Below are 24,902 nucleotides of genomic sequence, written 5' to 3' on the forward strand. Positions count from 1 at the left end.
AATTACACACAGAGAGCCAGATTGTCTGCAGCTTGTGAAGAGTGTTTTATGCAAATTTGTCTACTTTAGAAAGATGTGTATGAGAGGGAGCATTTATCTCAGAGCTAATCATCAAAGTCAAGCATTTAGACCTATCTGAGCTATCCTTTTCTACATTATGAGGGCATTTGTCACCTGTTATTAACATGCATTTCATTATCCACTTGTACAATATCAGCAGTTAAAAGTTTATTTATTTTTTATCCACTTTGTTTCGTGCAGCTTCTATGCATTTATAAATCCAAACCTGCATTCATGGATTGCAATTTATCAATACAAGTACGTACTAATATATTGCACAGGGATATTTGATTATTCCGTTTTTTATTATTTTATTCATCTGGATTGAGAGAAACATACAAAAATGAGCACACAGAAAATGTCAAATGAAATTTAACATCCATAGTTGAATGCCCAGCACCTGTAATGGTTAAACTTTTAAATGTTTTTTTTTAACCCATTAAAGGAAAGCCAAGTTTAAAGCACAGTCTATAGCCAACAGGAAGTTCATGTTTTCGCTATGTCCTTAATGTAAGATGGCTGTTACATCCGGCTCTGAGAACAGTGTGTCAAATGTCCCAGGAACAGTGTATCTTGCTGAAAAAAATGTTCCAAGTTTAAACAAATTCTACAACTTGTTTTTAGCCCACATATTTTATAGTGCTATTTTGCTCTAATCAGATGTTCTTGAAGCAATTCAAACAATTAAAAATGTAAGTGCAATAACTTACGGTTGTAAATCACACAATATATATAGAACATAAACAAGCTTGAAAGTAAATAATAAAAATGATTCAAAAGCCATACGTTTAGCTTTAAGCCAACACAACTATTTTAAGTTCATTTACAAACCAAAACCCCAAATGTATCGCATTTTATCCCCAGACCCACAATACAACAAAAGCAAAAACCCTCAGTCACACATAAAACAATATATATCTAAAAAGGATATTTTTACAAAAGAAAGGCTCCAAGGGTATTATATGCAAGAAAGGAATCCAAAGAAAATCATACATGCGACCACACATAAAATAAAGTATTATATTATTCTAGTACTTGGATATGCCTACTTCAGTAGTATAATTTTTGGGAGATGGGACAGAGACTTAATAATCTCTGTAACTCATAGGCATCTGCAAAGTACCGTCTGACAATTAACATTTCCTTTGTGTACTGTACAATCGGTTCTGTGCAGAACCGTTTTGATGACCATTTTACGTGTTTACCTTTGAATGAAGTACAAGAGTATCAAAAGCAAATGTGATAACTTGTGTTCTGTTATGTTGAGATTTGCTCGTTTAATTCTACAGAAGTGTATATGTGTGCTGATACTACATAAACTAATGAAAGTGTTGACCTGGGCTTCATCGACGCCCCTCCCGGTTCAACAATAGTTAAAGATAGGCTAACACAAAGCAAACACTGCTCTGTTCTGTCACAGAATCCCTCTCTGCAGATGTCTCAGTGTTAATTAAAAAGTCTGTGTCAAAGCACGGGTGTGCGTTGACTCAGAGTCGCTGAGGGCTGATGCTTTGGCTGGGGTAGCAGACCAGGCTGTGTTCAGCATGGGGCTTTGAAAGAAGAGCCATGACAGCTGAAGGGGAAGCATGTGCGAGGCATGTTTGTTTTGCATTTATCCCGCGCACAGCTGTGTGGATTGTCCTTTCCCAGAACACCGGAACAGTGTAGTCACTTCACCCTCTCAGCAACCTCTTAAAGGCCAAAGTGAGAGTGTCGGGACTCACAGTTGTGCACTGGCAGAACTCTTCATGGCTCTCAGTGAGGATTGGTGGTTGAACTGTTGCTCTGGTGGATGGATTCAGTGCAGGACAGATCAACTTACTAGCTTTAGTCCTAATGATAAGCACATTAACATTATCACTGGCTTTTTTAGCAGGTCCCTTGCTACGTTAAGTTATGAGATGCAATGAAGACTTCTGCCAGAAAATTAATGAAGCACGGCTCAAACTTCAGGAAGCCCCTACATTTTACATATCATGTATCCAGGCCATGGGCACGAGACTGAGCTGCAGCAAGCAGGTGATTTCTAATTAACTTTTGGCAATGAAGTTCTTTTACAAGGTTTAACATGATATTGCATCCAGTGCGTTATATATTTGAGTTTTTGTTTAAAAGTAATGCAAGCCTAGTTTTTTGTTCTAAAACAGAACTTGATTCCATGTTGTGACCCCCTCAAACCAGGTAAGTCACTGCTCTGGTATTATAATAAAAAAGTTGTGTGTGTATATAAGTATCTCCAGGGATCTAGATAAGCTGCACAGCAGAATGAAGCAAAGGAAATGTGGTTCTCATTTACAAATTAGAAATGGCTTCTCCAAAGGGCAGAACGTATCGGATTCGTCTCCAGATTTCAAACAGCTTTGTTTTACCTGATCTAAATCTAACTCTGAAAAAGCAGAAAGCTTGTAGTACCTTGCAATAGTGCTCGCTTTATATTTCTGTCACCTCTGTGCATTGGAATGTCAGTCATTACATGCCAAAGCCCAGTATTGCTTCCACCCAATCAGAGCCTTTCTGGATGATGCCCAGGTTGGCAAGTTGATAGTTACATATGAGATGGTGCAATGCGGGACTTATGCCAAAAAATTAATGAAGCATGGCTCAAATTTCAGACAGCCCCAACACCGTGCATATTATGTACGTAGGTAATATGTTACATGTTAAGTAAGGAACCAACGTTTGCAAGTGTGTCTTGATTTTCAAAACACAATGTAAGAAAACTTTCTCAAACTATTTTTATATCCTTCATTCTCTGTAGATTGTATTTCTTAGTCATGTTTGACAATCAGTTGGACAGTCTGTATGACAGATCCAAGATTTGTATCTAGTATGTGGCTGTCAAATCTTGCCAAACAACTTTAGAACAACTTTTTCTTTAAGAAAAAAAGATTGAAATGTCGTTGCAAAGAAAAGAAAGATAGATTGCAGTGTGGATAGTGTCTACCATCTGTAATTAGACATTGTTTTTTCCCTGAGACTACTGGTACTGGGGGGCTCACAATTCATCTAGGCAAGTGGAAGCCTCCTTTGAGTGCCTAGTTACCTGTGGGACAGTTGTCTTTCTTTTCTGGCCCTCTTAAGTCTACCATGCCTGACATGAAACTCCTAATAGACTTTTGCTCAAGTGTTTGAAGAGTAGTACTTATTTCAAATTGTTGGTAGATTTCTACAAGACCAACAGAATTAATATGAACAAACTTATCAATGTAGGTGTGATCAATGAGGGATTTTGTCCATGGGGAGTTAAAAATATAAAAAGCAAGTTCAGCTTCCCCCGATTACTGCTGCATATGTTTGGATAAAGCCTACAATAGGAAAGTTTTTACTGTGAGAGAAACTTTTGTCAGTCCTTAGGTACAGTCTAGGCAGAGATGGCATATTTGGAAAAGGAGTCTGTGACAGAACAAGAATTTAACAGGTTTTGATTATGCTGAGATGAAAACGAAACCAGATGCGTTTAGATCAATTTATGTGTGTTTACAAATGGGACACTAGTGGCGGATAAGTGCAGTTTTTTTTTCTATTCATTTTTTCTTTTTCATTTAATTCTTGTATGCATTCAGATGTCAAGTTTGTCGTCTTTCTTGTATTTCTTTCTTCTTTCAAAGCCAGAACATTCTCAGTTTTATGATCTCTGATTTTCTGTTGTCTCTCTAGACTTCACATGCAAATAAATCTCCTGGCATTTCTATTACTTTTCTTTTCTTTTCTTTGTCAATCCATGCTCTCCTTGTTTCCAGGTCATGCTTTTGTGGCTAACCGATGTTCACATTTGCTCCTTCTCTTATTTGTTGATGGATAATGTCCTGATCATGTAGCCCAAGAGATGGCTGCGCTGTGTTCTTTAGCTTTCATTCGCAGGGTCGCGATGCTGGAGGATTTCCGGTCGGGGTCCATGTTTAGATCGTACCCATTAATGCCAGTGCTCATGCCTGGACTCCCAAACAAGCTGCCCATGTGTGTCTGTCCCATGTGACCTCCAGGACTGGGCACACCCAAGAAGTCAGACACTCCGGCAGCAGCATGTGGATGAGGCGGCATGCAGGAAGTGACCGAGTCACAGGGTACAACACAGCCGGGGACCGGAGATGCCGCACTGCTGCTGCCTATCCAAGAAGGGTTCTGAATCTGCAACAAAGACGAATGCAGCAAGTTAAGGTATAATGCATTTACATTCTGCAATCTCAGCATTAATAACATTAATGCAACTTATAGTCATGAGAGCATTTATCAAGTCCAACTCCTCTTGTTTTGAAATATTGCATTGGTGCGAAGGTGCAGAATCCTCAGTGGTACTCGATGTGGAGATTTATCAAGAGCTGTGAGGCATTCATCTGGTCCCATACTGAGTGGGAGCTGCTTGCCTAGTGTGGAGGAGGAATGCCTGTCTCTAGACGTTCCTTCAACACCCAGAGTAACCTCCTCTGCTGAGCAGAGGGAGCACAGAGTGAATTGATAGGGCTGTATTCTGCTCTGGGCCTGGGGAGGTGGGGGTCTGAGGGAGGGCTGTGGAGGGAGATGAAAGCCCTCTCAGGGAGATGCCCCAGATGTGAGGAAAGCTGCATTCCACAGCTGCAGGCGCGCTCCCCAAAGAGCCACCCCTGCCCTCCGACCCGGCCACATATTCATAATAAATCCAGGAGATTCTTTGGCTCTCCTGTGAAGGCGTGTCGTTCTCGGCCACAGCCCTGGTGTGACCTGACCTCGACACTGTGCTTCCTCAGGCCCCGCAATTATCAGTGGTTACACGGATCTGATTTCCTATTGTTTTTCATTTGAAATTCCCAAATGTTTATCAGCAATATTCCACATCCAAGTTTTAAAAAGTTAACTTAATTCAATCAGGTATTCTTTTTGTTTCTATTTACCGCATCAAAAACAAAGCACAAGAAGTGTCCTTTTTTTTCTTAAAAGTACTAGAAGAACATTGAATGAAACCTTGTTTTTAAAAGACTAAAGATCCCAGACCAAATGATGACCAACCATCTAGTGTATGAATTATATATATTATTTTGTCATCCATCATCAAAGTCTAATAGCCCCTCCCCCTCAAAAACAAAATTAAAGCTGTGACAGTTAAGTGCATGAACATTCTACACTTTTATTCCCCAGGTCCATTAAGTGCATCTTCCAGAGTTTTTAAGTGTACTTTTCCTTTTTGGAATTTTCAGTGAGAACATACTATGGCACTATTTATATTAAAAAGCGGCATAAAATAGTGCATAAGTATGCAAATTGAGATGCATCTCAAAAGAACTGGTAATGGAACCTTTTAGAATGGATTTGTTTTTAAATTTCAATTCTTAATTACCATTAATAATAATAATTAATATTCATTACTGGTATTTCCTTAACTCTCAGCTATTACTGAAGACAGTACTATACCTGAGCGTAGTTCTCAGGCCTAGTGAGAATGGGCAATTCGTAGGCCGTGGAAAAATGTGTCCGGACCTGCTGCATCTGTCCGAAACGTTCTCTCTTCCGCCACTTGGCTCTGCGGTTTTGGAACCACACCTGCAAGCAAGACATCAATCCTTAATCACATCCATCATCAAACTTCCCATTATTACACCGTATATATGTGCAACAATCACATTGTGTAACTCATTTAGTATCAAATGTCTAAATGCAATTTTTTTTTTGGTGCATAGAGAGTCTGTCACTTGAGGTGTAAGTCTAGAGCTCATGTAGGAAACCCCTCAGCTATATTATTTTACAGCATCTTTTCCTGGAAACAGTTCGGTGAGACCTGGCCTTTGTTTGATGTTGTGGGAGCTGACAGACTGTGATGGCCTCCTCTGAGTTTCTTCTCTATCAGAGCCATCAGCAGCAGCAGGGGGCAGGGAGGAGAAAGCAGGAACCCACCGGGGCCAGAGGCCTCCGAGAACCGTGTCGGTCCCCCTGCTCCTCCACCACCATATGCTTGCTTTGATGGATTAGGAAATTGCCGCTCAGCTTTTAGAAAGGAAAAGGTGAATCGAAAATAAATTCTATCATTTACTCATCCTCATGTCATTCTGGACCTGCATGACTTTTTTTTGTGCATTACACGAATATATTTTGATCATGAAATAAAGGTCATTGGTCCCCTATGATTGTTTGGACCCCACTGATGTAGAATAAGTGTCTGAAACTTATTCAAAATATCTTCTTTTGTGTTCAAAAGAGGAAAGACAGGTTTGATGACTTGAGTGTGTAAATAGTGACATATAATGGACCATTATATAGTGAACTATTATTAGGTGAACTAGTCAGCATTTTATACAGCATTTTTCTCTCTTTGCGCTCATATAAAAATATGCATAGTTTCCCTGAATAGATGGATGTTATTTAGAGACCTGAAAATAAGAGAACAAATTGCACATAAAGTGATTTCTCATGGGTCACAGGCTGAAGAGCTGCCAAAATTCCGTTCTTTTAATCCCGGCTCTTCTCTGTTTAGAACTATCTGTTTATTGATTTGTGTAGTGGAAAGTTTTTCGTTTTTATTTTTTATTTTCAAACAGAGACTTTCTTTTGTCTTGCAATCTCGATTCGTCACGGAGCTTGAACTTGGATCGGGGTATGGCTCTTTGGTCAATCAGTTTGTGGTTTTTGCATCTATTGCCAGCAACATGTCAGCCTATCTCTCAGCGTAACCTGATAGCACCTCAGCTCTGCTTGCACTTAATGTGGTGGCGGACATCAACGTCCCTTGGCTCCACATCACATGTTTGTAGAGCTTAACTGCCTTGAGAAAAAAGGAACATTTGTTTTCTGAATCGCACAGATTTTTTTTCAGTAGGCATCATCACTCTTGTGGGTCTACGATTGCATCCTTGTATCCTCGTTTGGGTTTTGAAATGATCCTAGTTGTTGATGCTGTCTGGGCATCTAAAAGGTCTTTTTAATATGCATTGTGTGCACCAGCTTTCATGTTCCTGTCTTTATATTGATCTTTTTCTCAGACTGTCTTCCCCTTCATAAATCTAAGCGTGGAAGTAGGGAGATTGAAAAGAAAGATGGAGGAAAGTTCAAAATGGAGTTTGTTTTCTTTCTATGTTTAATTTCCTGACTCTTAAGCTCCTGGCTTTCCATATCTGACTCTCCAACCGGGTAGAGGCACGTAGACGAGTGGTGGAAATATTCCCTTATTCCTTTCATACTGATGAGCCAGTGCTAAGATGTGTAGTATATGCTTATACCAAAAGCTCAACTTTGACCCAGACTGACAGGGAGAGTGCGAGAGAGATCATAGATGGAGAGTTATTTGGGTCTTTAGTTCAGTCATAACCTTGGACTCCCATTTTGGTTTCTTTATTTTCTGTCATTCTTTCCTTTAGTGGTTGCTGCTGAATAAATTCAAGCCTGCCAATATTAACAAGTTAACTAATTTTGACCAGCACCTGTTCGAAACAGCAGAAAAAGTCTGCTTTTAAAATTTAAAAAAAAAAATGTTGTATGTTGTTCATGCGTGCTAGTAACACAGTAATTGGTAAAGACGTTGACAGCTAAAGCAGCTTAGAGGCTTATTATGGAGCTTTATTTATGTTCCAGCACCAGGAGAGAGAACAGAAAAACACTGAACTAAACCCAGGAGAAAAGGGGAAAGAGCAGCTTTGAAGTCCAGAGTAGCTTTGAGGATTGATGGTCTGCCTCTGCTGTCACTCAAGCTCACCTCTTCTACTTAAAAATCATTCTTTTTGAGATTTTTTTCTTCTTGAACCTCCAAAACTGTATTTATGGAAAAATGCGATTTCTAATATTTTGATGTGGTCATGATGTCAAATGACATTTTTTGGTGAAAAGGTTGACTGTTTTAAGCCATTAATCTTTGACTAGATGTATCTAAATGCACTATTGTTAAATCTATTAATGTTATCAAATCTAATCACAAAAAAAAGACATTTTCAGCCAAAGCGTGTAGACATTAGTGTTTACAGTGAACCATCATAGTTCTTTGGTTGTTTCCCATCATTCTTTAGTTATAGTCAAAGTTGTTTGCATGTATGTAGTTCATAAGCAACCCTCACCACATGAAGGAGCTTCAGGTTCTCTCACCTACCCTTGAGAGCAGGGAGGGACACATTCTTTCCTGAGTGGGACATTAATGAAAGAAAAACAGTGTAAATCCAGGGCTTCTAAGTAAAGCGCACATTTGGGGTCGGGTAAAGGGATCTCCTGGTCTGTCTGTCGGTGCAGGAATGCAGCAGTAGTGTTGGAGGGATTATATGCAAATGTAGGGTAAGGTTGGGGGTTGGGATGGGTTACATAAAGGTTCTGGTTTTCCAGACAGAGGTTCAGGTAGCGTCTTGAGATGAAATCAGACTCTGGACATAGCTAATATGAAAGCCCTTTTTTCCTTTATGATCTTTTGTGATGGCCAACTTCAGCCACTTTTACTCTGTATTCACTATTTACATTTAATAGTCAACGCTCTGAGTTTAACATATGGTGTCACTGTTCTTTTACCAACTTTAAAACATAAAATGTTGGTCTTAACCTGAATCTCAACCCTCATTTTGGACTGCAACTGGACTAAAATTAGTAGTGAAAGAATGGTGGTCTAACCTCACTGTTAAAGGTTGTTTAATACACAGAATTGTTTTTGATAATGGATATGTGGAGGGGGTTCACACCTGTACTCGAGCTTCTGTCAGGTCAGTCCTCAGTGCGAGTTGTTCCCGGGCGTAGACGTCGGGATAGTGTGTTTTCTGAAAGACTTTCTCCAGCTCCTCTAATTGATAGCTTGTGAAGGTGGTACGGTTGCGTCTTTTCTTGCCCTTGTTGCTCTCTCCCTCAGCCTTGTCTAACGGAGAAGCCAGCTCTGAGTTTGGCTGCTGAGGGCTTTTCACTCCTGACTCCTTTACGCTGAGGTAGCTGCCATCCATCCCTGCAGGATCACTGTTTTGGGGTAACTCAGAATCTGTCAGCCCTGTGCTGTCTTTACCTGTAGACAGAAAAAGAGACCGAGAAGGGTTATTAATTATGAAAGTGGTGTGAGGGAAGCAGTTCTGCTGGACCAAAACAGATCACCAAAACATTTTATTTTTTGAAATGTGGAATGAAAGATGGCTCAATGGTGTATTAATATGTAATAAATTTGTTATAAAAAAGTTATGTAATTAATCCAAAAAATATTTTTGAATATTATATTATATTATCATAATACACACATTTACACACGTTAAGTCAAGTTATATTAACATATATCTATTTTACAATTAAAACATTAAATGCTAATTCAAATCTGGTGTGATTTTAATCTATTTTCACAGTGACATTTAGGAATAAAAATATATAGGTTATACTTTACAATAAAATGTGGGTGTCATGAAATATCAATGTACAATTTTTTACAGTATTTTTAATGTATGCTGTTGTTCATCTTAAATCCATGTTTGTTCATAACTGAATTATAATAAATGTATTATCGAGCAATGTAAAAATTTACCTACATTTAGTTCATTATACCTGCAATGCACCAATGCATGTTAAGAAATTAAACAAACCTATTGTATTTTATCAAAGAATTGCCTATATAATATTGGGCAAGACAATGTACTGTAGTGTTGTCCTTTATAGTTCTTCAATATATGAATTATTTCATAATTGGGTCTGGAATGAGAGAGTCTTTAAGACCCATGGCTTAATGTCAGACTCACAGCGGTAATGGCTGCCAGTCTCTGCTCATAAATCAGCTGTTCATGTGAAACAGACACCGTGGCTGTAATTGCAGACTGATAGATAATTACAGGTTTCCCGCCTGGGCACAATCTGAATACTGCAGCCCTGTTTGACGAGCGCAGCCTCTAACATACACACGCTCTGTGGCAAGGGTGCAAAATGGAGCTTGGCTTGTAATGAGGCCGCATTATCCCAGCTACAAGACTCTAGAGTGGTAATTTTTTGTGTCAAGCCACTGGAAACACAGCAGCTCAGCTGTGAAACCCCAGTCAGCGTGCCGGTCATAAATTCAGTTAGATCAATGAATGTGAGGATTCCAGTACATTAGGTCATTTCTCCAGCTCTCTCTCAGTGCTCGTTACCTGTCTATGCTATGTGCTACAAAGAATGCCATGCTCACTCAAATCATAATGCTCACAAAATTGATGGCGGTATTGGCAGACTTTCGTCTCTCTCACCCTGTTTCGCTTACTTGGCTGCAAGGAGGAATAGGGTGTAAAGCAGGATTAAAGTTCCCTTAGGGACATTCCCGCTGATGTGATCCAGTGGCGACCCTGAGCTTTCTGTCTTACTTTAGCTCAACGCTCAGTGACGGAAAGTTATTTTAGGTGATGCAGTGTTGGGATGTGTTCATTTTCTAATGTGAGACTTGATTAAAACCGTCTCAGGTTTAAACTGAGGGGCTGATGGGTAAATGCTACTGGCATAAATGCCTTTCTCAGCACCTAAGGCCTTCTCACAGAACCATGTAGGGTAATGTATTGGGCTGGATTAAGGTATCGTGGTGACAACTGCTGGGGGGAAAATGGTGAACAGCTTGTCACTGGGGTAGGGCCCTTAAAAGTACTCTTTTGTATTTTATCTACCCCTTTAGATTACCCGTTAATACCTTAAGGTACTAATATACTAATATACTCTCTAATATACTAATAAAGCAGATATACCATTAAGCAGATAGTTCACCCAAAAATAAACATTTAGTTGCCACTTAATTATCCTCATGTTGTTCCAGACATATATGACTTTCTCTCTCCAGTAGAACACAAAAGAACATATTTTGAAAAAAATGAAAGTTGTTTTGGACCCCATTGACTTTCATTGTTGGACATATTGCATGAACATTCTTCGAAATATCTTCTTTTGTGTTTTACAAAATTAAGTCAGCCATACAGGTTTTGAACAACTTTTTGAACAAACATTTTTGGGTTGATAATTCACAAGAATGTAGCTTTGAAGGTCCGCCAAGCAATAATAATAATAATAATTTTTGAAATCCTTTTTACTTTTTCACATCAGCTACTAAATATTTGTATGGCCCTATACATGTTGCCCTGACCACATGCTGAAAAAAAAAAAAATTCTGGACCTGGTCATGTGTGCAACTAGAAGTTCTACTCTTTCAGTTGCCAATAACTATGTGAACTTTGATCAAGACAACTAATGTTTGTGGCTTTGTGAATTTTGTGTGGTGTCAATGATTTGAAAATTGACTCCGTTTAGGGAAAAAGCGTTATGTTGATATATAATACACAGAATAAAATGGAAACAGCTTTTTTATGATATTAAAGGGTTAGTTCACCCAGATAGCAAATTTATGTAATTAATAACTTACCCTGATGTTGTTTCAAACCTGTAAAACCTCCGTTTATCTTTGGAACACCGTTTAAGATATTTTAGATTTAGTCCGAGAGCTCTCAGTCCTTCCATTGAGTTCAAACAAACCAATATCCCGGAGTAATGCATGCACTCAAAATGTACACTGACTGAACTGCTGTGAAGAGAGAACTGAAGATGAACACCGAGCCGAGCCAGATGGCGAACAATAGACTGACTCGTTTACGAGTGAAGAACCGGTTTTCGGATCACCAGTAGTTCTTTCGGACAGTTCGATTCAATAAACCGGTTGAAGAAAACGGTTCACCGGTTCTTTTGCGCTCGACGTATAATGGCGTCATTTGCGATGATTGCCCTTGATTCAAGCCTTCGGTTTACCCGCGCTCATAACACTAGCTCAGAATCAGTTCAGAATCAATCACCAAAAGAAACAGTTCAGTTCAGACGCTCTGTGTGTCGGTTTGCTTCACGCTGAATCACACATGTGCAGTATCATCAGCTCCTCGGTTCTCGATCGGATGCGTCTGACAGAAACGGTTCTTGACTCGTTGTTCATCTTCAGTTCTCTCTTCACAGCAGTTCAGTCAGTGTACTGTTTGAGTACATGAATTACTCCGGGATATTGGTTTGTTTGAACTCAGAGGGAGTGTCAGCCACATTAAAAAAGTTAACAGCTTAAGTCATTTGTGGATTAATGCGTATTAGAGATGCGAACCGTTTAAAACGATTCAGTTCGATTTGGTGAACTGAATGATTCGTTCGCGAACCGGATATCCAGACTGCTTTGTTTTGAACTCTCTCTCACAACAGACACGGAAGAGAAGACAATGCTGAATAAAGTCATCGTTTTTGCTATTTTTGGACCAAAATGTATTTTCGATGCTTCAAAAAATTCTAACTGACCCTCTGATGTCACATGGACTACTTTATACTTTGATGATGTTTTTCTTACCTTTCTGGACATGGACAGTATACCGTACACACAGCTTCAATGGAGGGACTGAGAGCTCTCGGACTAAATCTAAAATATCTTAAATTGTGTTCCAAAGATAAACGGAGGTCTTACGGGTTTGAAACAACATGAGGGTAAGTTATTAATTACATAAATTTGCTATCTGGGTGAACTAACCCTTTAACTGTTGGTTGGATCTCTTTCTTAAAGGGATAGTTCACCCAAACCTGTATGACTTGCTTATTTCTGTGAAACAGTAAAAATAAATTGAAGAACATTTTGATGATTGTTGACTTTTATTTTATGGAGAAAATACACTCAAAATATCTTTTTATGTGGCCCAGATGAAAATGTCATGCAGTTTTGAATCAACATTGGTAAATTTTTAGGTGAACTATCCTGGCTTTAACTCTCGTTCCTGTTCTTGACAGCATAACAGGTTGTATATGCTTCCTTTTGGTTGTTTCCTTATTTTGCCTTTTCCAGGCACCGTGGGCTCAGCCATGACAGACATGGAGCCAGGCCTGGGGGTATAATGGCTCCCACATTGCCTCTTGCCCAGGAATGACACATCTTGTTAAGCAAGCATATTTACTCAAACATAAATATTTTCAGCTTGTCCCTTCAGATGCCTCACGCCTCTTGCCCCCACATGGAAAACCTGACAGCCTGTTTGAAATCAGGGCCTAGCGATCAAAGGCTCTTGTTTATACCCTGTGTCACTGATGGCTTTTGGCAGACCTAGAGTATTGTGACAGTCTCATAGTCCACTGAGGGTTCAACCCAGGCTCTCAAGGTGAACAGAGACTTGGCTGCCCCTGTAGCTCCACCATATGGGCGAGTAACATGACCTGCCTTCTAGGCAAGAAATCTCATGGCAAAATGTTTCTGTCAGAGTCAAAAAGTTTTGAACCAGAGCTCTGGGGGGGTGGAGGTTGAAGATTTGCAACAAAAGTATAGAGCTGAACATGGTCCTGCTGTTTAACCTTGTTTGTGATGCAGTAACACACCAACATTTCATGAGATGGTATATGGCTTTACGAAAAATGTCTACCACAGTTGACGAAAGAAAAATCTCCTACATTTTCCAGTGAATGCAAATGAGAACATTATTTTAGCAGTACTGAAGAAATAAAAGTTTTGAATATTGCCCCGACTGACTTTTTGGAACTGCCTTCAATAACATGAATTCAGAACAAGGAATCCGTTCAAGGGTTTTTTTTTTTTAAACCTGCATATAGCTTTACACTATTATTTAACTTGGTGTAACAGCAAAAATGGCTGCCCACTGCTCCAGGTGTGTGTGTGTGTGTGTGCACTTGGATGAGTTAAATGCAAAGTACAGATCTCGAGTACTGGACACCATACTTGGCCATGTCTCTTTCACTTTTCACTTTCTTACACTTTTTCAAATATGATATTACAAAATATTATTAAATAATGGTTTTATATTTTAAATTGTAATTTTTCGTGTGATGGCAAAGTTGAATTTTGAGCCATTACTCCATTCTTCTGTGTCACATGCATGGTCCTTCAGAAATCATTCTAATATGCTGATTTATTATTGTGTCAAAAGCATTTCTTATGATCAAGATTCAAAACATTTGTGATGCTTAATATTTTGTGGAATCACTGATGCATTTTTCATAACTCTTTCAATAGGAAGTTCAAAAGAGCAGAATTTGTTTGAAGTAGAAATTGTTTGTAAAATTGTAAGTGTCTTTACTGTCATTATAAATATTTTAATCAATTTGTGTCACTGAAGAGTATGGAAGCCCATTTCCGCCACTGAATAAAAAAATAAAACAAGGTAGTTGCGACTTTATAACGTACAATTTTGACTTTATAACTCACTATCGTGAGTTTATATCACGCAATTCTTACTTCATAACTCGGAATTCTGAGAAAAAGAGTCAGAATTGCGAGTTTAAGTCTGTTAACAATTCTGAGGGGGGGGGGGGATCTGAATTGTGATGGGAAAAGAGTGCAATCAGCTTGTTTTTTTTTTTTTTTATTTAGTGGTGGAAACGGGCTTCCATAGTAGATGGATGGAGTAGATGTGTTAATTTAAATAAATCTTACTGTCCTCAAACTTTTAAATGTTAGTGTAGGTTGCATTAAATATTATGTGTGTTATGTAATGAAAAAAAACTTATGTAGCTTTAGATAAAAAATAATAAATGTAAATATAAATATTTTTGCAAGCTTTGGCAGTGTGGGGTTTTATTGCCCTTCCATTTAGTTATTTGTGCTTCATCTTTCAATAACACTGATTCCAATGACTGCACCTCCAATTTTCTGCTACTTTACAGAGTGAGGGATGTGTGAAGTAATTTGCTTCCCCAGTGCAATGAGGTAAGACAGACATGGCATCTAATCTGATTGGATTTCTAATGTTAATACTGCACTAACAGCATTATAACAGCAGTGTCGTACCAACGTTGGAGGGCTTTGTCACCTCAGAAGTTGCCAGTTGTTCAGCTCTAGGTTAAAAGACGGGTTAGGTTCAGGAAAAAGACTAATTGGCTTTTTAACCTGAGTAGATTCACACCTGTATGTGCAGCAAGAATGGGGCTTGTAAACCCATTTTACAGCATCTCCTTTTACCTCTGACTCCAGGGTAAAATATCTTCAAATAGGTCACCATTTGATATATCCTATAAATTTTGAGAAAAGGGCACCACTATATATTTTCATAAAATATGCATGAATGGCTCACACAGTGGTTCCAGACAAACTTGCACTAAAAAGGTGCCTTGCCTTCGACAAGAGACGGCAGTGGTTCCTGGCTTTGTAGGATGTTGGTGCTCGACCTCATGAGTTAGCAAGGGTCAGATCTTTACAAGGGGCAGTCATTTAGTACCAGCTGAAAACGGGGGAACACATCAAAGTGTAATTTAACTAGCTGTAAAGCGGCAGGGCATCTTCTATGCTTTTTCACAGAATCTGATTGTTAGGGTCAGCAGCGGGCAAATAAAAGAAACACTATAAATTAGGCTACCTGGGGTCTCTGTGAAGGGTTAATGGTGAAATACGCCAAAGCCCCCGAAAATGTAAAAAAAATTAAAACACATAAATAAGACATTGTTGGGCTGGGTTTCATCGCTGTTTTGACCGAAAGCAAATTGTAAAGGAAACTGAGGAAGACTGTTTGCTCATCTAAGCTTTAGTTTTTATGTGTAATTAAGTTTGTTTTCGGTGTGCTTAAAATATGGATTGAATTGTAATAGGCAGCTTGGTGCTCTGAAGCCAGGCCAACATTCTGAATTTCTCTTCCACTAATTATTTCAGGCTCTTACAGATGGACACGGCATGGAGAGATTGATAGGTTGTGATATGAAGAGTGGCTCCGGCTGGTGGCATATGGAAACAGTGAACCAATTTTTTTTTTTTATTGGTGATTGTGAGCGTGACACCACAAGATATTAGTAGAGATGGAGCCTCATTAGTAAACGTCTGCACATGTAGCCATTTGCAAAACCAGAGCAAATCACATAGTCAAAGGCAGATGTGACAACAGCAGCCTGATTCTAAATACAGAGCGACCAAACCACAGAGACGTCTCCTCTGATGTGCTTTACGTTTTAGAGTCACCTCTCAGTCTTGTGTTAGATTCAGACTTGAGAGTGAACTGTATGACTCTGTTTAAAATGATGCACAAAACGGCAGTTGTTTCAGAGGGAGAGTTGCGTCTCAGCTGGTGCATACTGGAAAAAAAAGCCCGGTAGTGAGAATCTGATAGGTATTCGCAGAGAAGTCCAAATGCACCGCTAGTCCTAAAGGACGATTTATCTTAGCAGGCTGCAGCAAAGAGCACATGCTGGGCAAGAAAACACAGCATTTCCTTTAAGCCGCTTCTCGCGATAAATCACAGATCGGCCGGCTCTCTTGGAGTGCCGAGATAAAAAGTATTTTGAACTCAAGACTGCTAAAACCTGAGGATGAGTTTATCAACTGCAGTTTGAATCCATACGCACCATCAAAAAGAAAAGAAAAAAAAACCCACAGTGTCTTTTTGCTGGTTTTACTAACACCACTTGGTTAGGTTGCTGCCTTTCCAACAATTATGATTACAGAGAGTTAAAAATTGGTGGTTTTCTGAAAAATACAGGGAGTTAAAGTACTCTGTCTAAGTGCAGTAGTTTGGTGATTTTGGCTGTCATTAGGTACAAATATATCACAGTTTTCAGTGAGGCTTTTTTTTTTTTTTCTTTTTTTTTGGTGCAAGGGTTTCAGAATTAAATCCCTTTAAACTTGTTGCAACAGCTTGCCTTGTACTGTTCTCTCTTTTTATTTTTTTATTGTGCTATTTTCTACCGTTTTGTTTGTTTAGCAGTTGACATAGCATTTCCCAAATCATCAGTAAAGTCTGGAATCTCCTGGATGGCATTAGAAACCACATTGGAGCAGTGCTGTAGTTAACGAGCACTATGGAATGCTGTAAAAAACGAACTAATCACTGTCGTTTAAGATAATGTCAAGAAAAAAAACACATACAGAAAAGAGCCAAAAGCTAATGTAGCATACAGACATATTACAATTTTAGTATCTTCAGAAGCATTTTACTTTTACTCCTGGAATTTACTCTCTCTTACATGATTTTAAACTCATGACTTATTGACTTTTGTGGAAAACAAATTAATATGAATATGCTCATGCAATTGAAATCAGCGGAGTCTAGTGTTAATTCTAGCACATGTGTTTAAGTGACAGAATTTTCTTATTTTTGTGAACTATCCCTAAAAACATAGTAATAATAAATTATGAGTGTCTACATTTCATGTCATGAATAAGTTCCAAATCAATAGTGAGGACCCATTAGAAGGAATCTACTGGGGTTTGATTATGCTGTTTAAATAGAGGCCTTGTCTTTGAAGCGTACTGCTGGCGTGCCGCGTTCAGGCAAGCAGACTGAAGCTAATGTAAACTGTAAAACCAAATTTTGAGCTAACTGGTAAAATGATCCCAAGTCCTTGTCACCTTTCCTTAGATCAACAAGCTATGGGAATGGCCCTTTTTCCTCAGATTGTGCAGTAGCTCTGTGACTTTATTCTCCCTTTATGCTTGCTCTTTGCTGAAACAGACTGCAACTCCAAAACTAGACTGATGGCCTCGTCTCCTAAGAAATGTGAATTTTGTTCTATGACTTGTACTTTGTAGTGATATTTGGAAGTTTACATGGTGATATTTTGTTCATAGTTATGGTGTCACTAATTTAGTACTGTTGCAGTACTATAGACATTGTAAGTTATTACTTAAGTAAATTCATATAATACATAGTAATAATTCACACACATATCATGAATTAAATATAAATTAAACCAGTAACTTATATTATTTAGAAATTACAGTAAAACAAATCACTATTATACTATTATATATTTTAGCATAATGTCAAAATATACAGTATTTAAAATCAGTTATCATTTATATGATTTTCTTTTATTTGTTTGTATGACAAATAGTCTTGAAAAAACGTGAATGCTCAAAATAATTGTCAAATTTTATCCCTACCTTCAGTATTTAATTAGAATACTGTAAAAGTAAACAGTAAAAGAGAAAAAAGGTCTTGCTGTTTTGTATATACTCATTATAGAAATGCAGCTGAGCTACTTCCTTTGATAAAGTTATTCATCATATTGGCCAAATGCTCATAAAAACATAGTTTGCCAGATTCACTGAGACTGCTTAAAAAAGGTTTGCAAGCAATTAGAATGTATAGAAACATTTGTACACAAACAAGGAATATAAAAAGTCATAATTCTTGAACTTTAAAGTAATAACTATTATTTTATGCAAAAGTTTTGATTGAATCAAAGACTTTCAATTTTGCCATTCCCTTATTCCCTCACCTAATATATTTTGTGTATTCAGCAGAACCAAACTATGAGCAAGCATGAGCCCCACTGATTCACACAAACACCAAAATCCAAAATAATAATGAAAAAGAAGCAATAACCAAGCCAAACACAAGTTGTACAAGACTGTCAATCAAGCCATCATCAATTCCCTATAATACTGAATTGCTTGTACTGTATACTTTGTTCATCATATGATATGATCTATGGTGGAGACTTGTGCTGTGAGTGCATGCTCAATTGATGCCTACTGTTAATATTACTGCAAATTTATGTGATTTCTTCCATCAATACCTCAAGCCAAATGCAAATGCTTTGATGGTGACGCGTTGTGTATTTGTCCAAGACATTTGTTTTACAAGGTTGCATGAAGTCGTCATCTTTTGACATTTCATGGACTCCCTTTGCTTTTGGGCTTAGTCTACATTACCAGGAACCTTGTTCGTGTACATTTGACCTATATGAGTGATATCTTTTTTTATAAGGACAATTCTAGAGTTCGTGTTAGCTAATCTTAGAAAACGGTAAAATTGGGCTTTCGTTGAAGAGGTGATGAAGGGCTCCCTTTTAAGAGTGTCGTTTTCTTTTGTTATTGGTGCTGACCACAAAGAAGGAATTAGTCAAAAGCTTGTTTTGAAAACCACATACCCTCTTCGACAAAATAATCATGCCCAGGGGAAATGTGACTTTGATGCAAGTCTAGTCTGTAACTGCGGCTTCCTTTAAAACCCAGAATTAAGTAAGCCACGCTCGATGCTGGTAAGTATCATGGTTTAAACCAAGGCATTCATTTATTTATTCACGAACTTCTTGTCTTTACTCTTTAGGCATCACACCTCATAAAATCACTACACAAAATCACTAATTTTGGCTGTACAAATATCTTTGACAGGACATTTTGCATGTTGCTGTAATGATGTCTCTTCAGAGCCAAATGAGTCATTACCATTAAACAAGTTCTTGTAAATAAAATGCGGACCTAAATATTATATTTTGATCACTATTTGACCATTCTAATAGTTCTTTCAAATTAGACAATATTTTTTGTAATTTCATTGCCCTAATGAAAGGAAGTTATCTGTATCAGCCAGCCTCATTATTATTCTCTTGATTTACTATTCTTCGTGCAAGTTGTTTTTTCCTAATTATATGATCAACATCTTGTATTAAATTGGTTTTGTTTGTGGCAGCATTCAGCAGTTACACATGTCCATTGCAAACATGTATTAAAATCATAAATATTGCTCACAAACAGTCATAAACTCATTCATCTGTTTTGAAATGGACAGAACATGTTTTCAATTGAAGTGAGTTACTCAGTGTTCAGTTACCTCTAGATCAGTTACATGATGCATTCATTAATCCCTTATTAAAAAATAAACTAATCCTTTGAGCATAGTTTTTTTTTTTTTTTGCAACCAAGGCATGGATTCTGCAGCATCCAATTAATAATAGTCATGAATAGAGCAGGATATGGTTAAAAACATCAGCACTTGTTGTAACTGATTTCAATAAGTATTACCTGCTCAGCATGGATATCAATATTTTATTCTATTTTTCATCTTTTCATGCATGATGAGCTGCTGAAGGTAAATCCTTCTCTTTACAACTGATACTTTATTCGTATTACAGACAGTAATATTATACCTTGTAAGCAGATCAATTATTATTTTATTTGCTGAAAGAATCGCTTTTCTTCCAATCACAATGTAACACTATCATTTTCATTTATTGACAAACATTACATAATGCATAACAGGTCCGAATCCTTAGTAATATATTTTAAAAAGTCCTAACATTTAGGTTCATATAAGTTTTAAATATCGGTTCACAGGTTTTTATGAATCTAAATCAACAGCTGGTCTGTAAGGCATTACTTCATGTTAAATTAATAATGACATTTAAGTTATTGTAAAGTGTTTCATATTAAAACACGTTAACTTAAAATGAAACGAGCTGATTTTTGCCATTGGCTTGTACTGTTAATCAACTCACATGGACTGTTTTTCTGTCAGAGAGGTTTTGATTAGTTTGGGAAATAGGACTTTTATTTGACAACATCTGCACAACAGACATTATTAAATCTAATGTATGTCGATATCTCGTTGCGTCATCCGTTTATTATGCAGCGCGTTGCCGAGAGCTGCAGCTGTAAACGAATGATGGCTTTTGTGTTTGTGGTCGTTATGAAAATGTGAATGCGATCACAATTATTTAATTAGTAGGCCTATATCTCCAAAAGTGTTACTATTAATGCCAGTTGTTATTGTGTAGCTGTTATATATATATCACTTATTTTTTTATTTATTTTATTTCTAATATGCCTAACAATAATCTCGTCATGTTCTTAAGTTCTCTTTTATAATGCTGTTCCTTAAGTCTTTTTGACAGCTAAGGCCATAAGGTAACCCCACCCATATCATATAGAATTATCGCATGTCTATAACAGATTGACAAATGGTTATGATAATCTTTTTGCACTTTCTAATTGCAATTAGTGTTATGTGATTTTCTGGTATCTTGAATTATTAGAAAACACCAGGAGACTGTGTATCAGAAAATGCTTTTTTCTTTTTCTTTGAAAGGTGAAGCATTTTTTTTTCTTTGTTTATAATGTTATATGTGTTTGTAATTCTATGTCGGTATGAGCCGTTTTACAAAGCTTTTTTTTTTCTTCACCGACATCTTTGCTGAGGGTTTTTTTTTTTTTTTTTGCAAAATATTCTACCTTCGAATAAGCCAAATATAATGCAGTCTCACAAATGGCTTTATTGATTATAAAACTGTTTTCTGTTATTTTTAGCGCCAGACAGCTCAGCATGTGGTCGCACAGCACACCTGATGTTTTAAAGTCGATCAAATTCGTCGAATCTTAAACACATTAGTGTCAGCTTCAAATATGTTCATTGTTAAAAATGCATTAACCAAAACAAACATTTGCAGAAGACTTTTTATGGACACATTGAAGCATTTTCCCAACCTCATAATGGGCTACCGCTACCAACTCTTTGGCTTTCGTGTCCCTCCTATTTCCCTCCTATTTTAGACTTTATTTTATTTATTTACTTATTTTATTTAAGTAATCCGTATCGTATAATAATAATTATTATTATTACTATTAATAAATAGCATGAGATAGTGATGGATGTCAAAGGACGGGAATCCTGAGAAAAGTTTTCGTGTATCTAATGCTGAACTTTAGTTTCCTAGCTTTCTTTACAAGCCCTCAGGGCCGTCTCCATCCACGAGCACTAGGCTTCATCCACAGATTGCTAGAACGTGTTGAAATAAAGAATTAGGTGGGTTACTTTTTTTAAATACACAATTATAGAAGATTAAATGATTCTACAGAGTTTATTACTGAATGTACAACTTGGTTGTGCCACTTTCAGGAAGCTACCCTATTGGTTAAAGAACTCTTGATTTTGCTATTTCAGTTTTCAGCGCAAAGACTCCTATTTTCACTATAACGTTTTTAATTAACTTGAATAAAGTTGACTGAATATAGCTAATTCCAAAGCACACCACTCCATTTTCTTTGCGCGCTTGCATATCTGTTTGAATTGTGAAAAAAATGTTCTCTTAGTCTTGGCTTTGCTTGCTTTGATGGGTTTTCAATATTGGTAGTCTAGATCCGAGCCTGCTATCATTCAAATGAGAGAAAATTTCAAAACACTCAATGTGTCGTCGACAGCTTGTAAAAGCGTATAAAATTAGTTGCGTTTGCCTCCCGAAACGTGTTAATTCAATTGTCTGATTCAGATCCAGTATTAAGGATTGTAATTCAGATTATCGCATTAAATATAATTTAATTCGGTCTTCAAAGGTAAAATGTAATAGCCGGGGAGGTTATGCCTCTTCCTAATTGTGTTACTGTGATAGCTGAGCCAGTTATATTGGTAGTAAGTTGTGAAGTCCACTGCATTTGCTTTGTAAATATTAGCCTACAGATGGACTTTGCTCAGATGTGATTATTAATATGAATAACTGCCTCTCAAGTATAATAACCTGGTCTAACTGTAGCTTTTTACTGAAGGGCTCTGCAGATTATCCGGTTTTAGCAGAGTCATAAAAACATTAATGTCCGTGCAGATGAATGCTACGCATAATAGAATCAGCTGGTACTCTTGCTCTGCATTTATTTGACGTGAAAACGAGAAGGGAGAACACATCTCAGAGTTGCTTCTTTCTGCGTCCTAAGACTGTTTTACAAATGCCTTGTTTTAAACTCACCATAACACTCGATGAGCCCTCCGTTGTGTCCGCTGTCCTGCTGGAGTTTGCTGCTGTCTGGGGGAGTTTTGCAGGAGGACCTCTGCATGAAGAGGTGGTATTTGTTAAAGGTGCCTTCCCCAGCAGTGACATCCAATGACTGGCACTCTTGCTGGAACGGGCTCCCAGATTTTTCCCCGAACGCCTGACCTTTGTTGGTCAGGAAAGCGGGGCTGTATTTGGTGTCACTCGCCTGGAATGTCCTGAAAGGATTCGCCTGGTGATCCCTACCTTGCGTTGCAGATGGGCTATAATATGAATCCATGGATGTCATTTCGCAGTATGAAACGCACGTCTCGGCGTTCATTCCTAAAAAAAAAAAAGTTCGGGAAGAGAAAGAAAAAGACGTCCAAGCGTTTTTTCCCCCTTTCTTTCCTTCCTTCTTGGAGAGCAAAGCGAAGAGATACTCTCACACTCTCTCCCTCTTCCTCATACAAACGAATACACACACACACTCACTCACACGCATGCATTGACTTGTGCAGCAGCTGGCTTTGGTTATAAAATGATTCAGATGTTTTCCAGAAACGGAGAGCTAACCAAAAGCTAAAAAGCCCCCTTAAGGTTAGAGGAGTAACGAAAAATGCGTCTTCTGAAGATGCAGCCCAGATCTAGTCGGTGTAGACCGCTACGCACGTCAGGACCTCTCCTCGGTTATTATGTAGATGAAATGAATGGGTGAGGTCAGACCTTTGCTAAGAAGAAAAAATGTTTTGTTGGAAATATGCGGGGGGACTTAACACATGACATTAATGTCATTAGGATATGAAATATACAACTCAATGAATGTGAAGGGCAACACTGAGGGAGCAATTTAATGGTTGATTCGCAATGCTTTTTAACTCAATACTTAATCTCGCCATCGAAGAAAAAAGATAGAGCTCTGTACGAGCTTTTAAGTTTGGTGTGTTTTTACTGTTAGACTCTGATGTTTTTTCTTTTATGTTCCAAATCCTTTCACACTTTAACTGGCGTTATCTTTTTAGACGGGTTTGTGGTGATCCTGTTCCGAAATCGCGTTTGACATCATAGTTATTGCCATCGATTTAATATGTCGTTTAGTGCATTGAAAGAATTTTAATGCCGAGGAAGACTATTAATCTTGATAAAATATGCACAAGATCATGTTCATTCTATAAACTGCTTTTAACCCTATTAGGGATGGATTGCAGGCCCGAGTAAAACTTGTCACCAATTTGTCATTTATTGTCAGGCATTCACTTGTTTTCTTACAGCAAACAGTATCATGTTTCGTGTTGGTATTTTGTCTGATCTTTTTATTTGGTGTTTAACAGTCAGCAAGAAATGGTGTTGTATCCAAGGAAAAATGACGAATATTTTAGCTCTGACATTTTTCTCATTCTGTTTCTTTAATAATGCTTGCTGAAACCACGTCTTGCCCATTATGACGTGTTCATAATGCAGTTGGGCTATGAGGTTGTAGCAATTTTAATCAACAAGTTTGGGCAGCAAATGTTTCAGTCATGTACAACACATCCCCTTTTTACTTTTTGTCATTTCTAAATTAAACACATAGTAAGTTTGTGCTTACATTTATTTATTTTTACTGACTTCATAAGTTCATATGTCACTTCATAAAAATTGGTCTCTTTTTTTCTGTTTAGAAATCTGTCAGTCGGGGGTTCATTTAAAAAAACAGTGATACAAAATTTCCGATATCAGCACTAATGTAAACTAATGTGACCTTTGCAGGTTCTTTTGAGAACACTTAGCATAGCCTATGTAATAAATAATATGTGTGTGTGTATACGTATATATATTCCAGATTTCTTTTCGCAATAACAAATACTATTCGAGACAGGAATGTAACTTGCTTATGTAACGAGTCGAGTAAACAGCGTGACATCTAATTTATAGTAAGATATTGCAGTTGCTTTAATGTCTGTAATTAATATCCTACCGTCTTCATGCATAATAACTAAATAACTCAAAGGATGGTGATGATGGCGTTGTCCTACACTGAAAAAAATTATTCCTTGAATTTACTAAAAAAAAAAAAGGTTAGGGTAGGCCTAAGTCGCAATCAATTTATTTTAGATAGGCCTACATTTGTATAAACAAATTAGCTGACTAAGAGTCAACATTTTATTTATTTTAATTTTTAAATATAGCTAAAATAAATTGTTTGCAACCACTTAGCCTAACTTAAAAAATGTAGTATATATATTTATTTATTTATTTATTTATTTCTGCACGCCTACATTAGTTTAGAATATGAAAAACAGAGGGGAAGCCTGGGCAAAATAACAAACATGTCTAAACTACACAAACATGCAGTAGAGTATAAAGTATGCAGTGCACTGTCTGATGCCGAACTGATACAGCAAAGTAAAAGCTGTCAGCTGTGTGTAATTCGTTAAAAATAACCTCTACCCGTTATTATTTATGCTTATTATTTATTTTCCGCCTGTTATTATTATTATTATTGAGATGTCTTGATTAAAATAGTTTATTTTGGC

At 37.5% G+C, this 24,902-nt stretch overlaps 1 protein-coding gene across 1 annotated transcript; it reads right to left on the minus strand.

Moving 5' to 3' along the window:
- Positions 1–3,571: 3,571 nt before the first annotated feature.
- LOC132119378 (homeobox protein aristaless-like 4) lies at positions 3,572–23,059 on the minus strand. The gene is made up of 4 exons (XM_059529259.1): positions 22,384–23,059; positions 8,679–8,989; positions 5,446–5,574; positions 3,572–4,188 (listed from the first exon to the last, which is right to left on the minus strand). Exons 1-4 carry the CDS (start codon positions 22,727–22,729, stop codon positions 3,871–3,873), a joined length of 1,104 nt encoding a protein of 367 aa, XP_059385242.1. The 5' UTR covers positions 22,730–23,059; the 3' UTR covers positions 3,572–3,870.
- Positions 23,060–24,902: the final 1,843 nt, after the last annotated feature.

This window comes from Carassius carassius, chromosome 3 (assembly GCF_963082965.1).
Source record: "Carassius carassius chromosome 3, fCarCar2.1, whole genome shotgun sequence".
In the NCBI taxonomy this organism is placed as follows: Eukaryota; Metazoa; Chordata; class Actinopteri; order Cypriniformes; family Cyprinidae; genus Carassius; species Carassius carassius.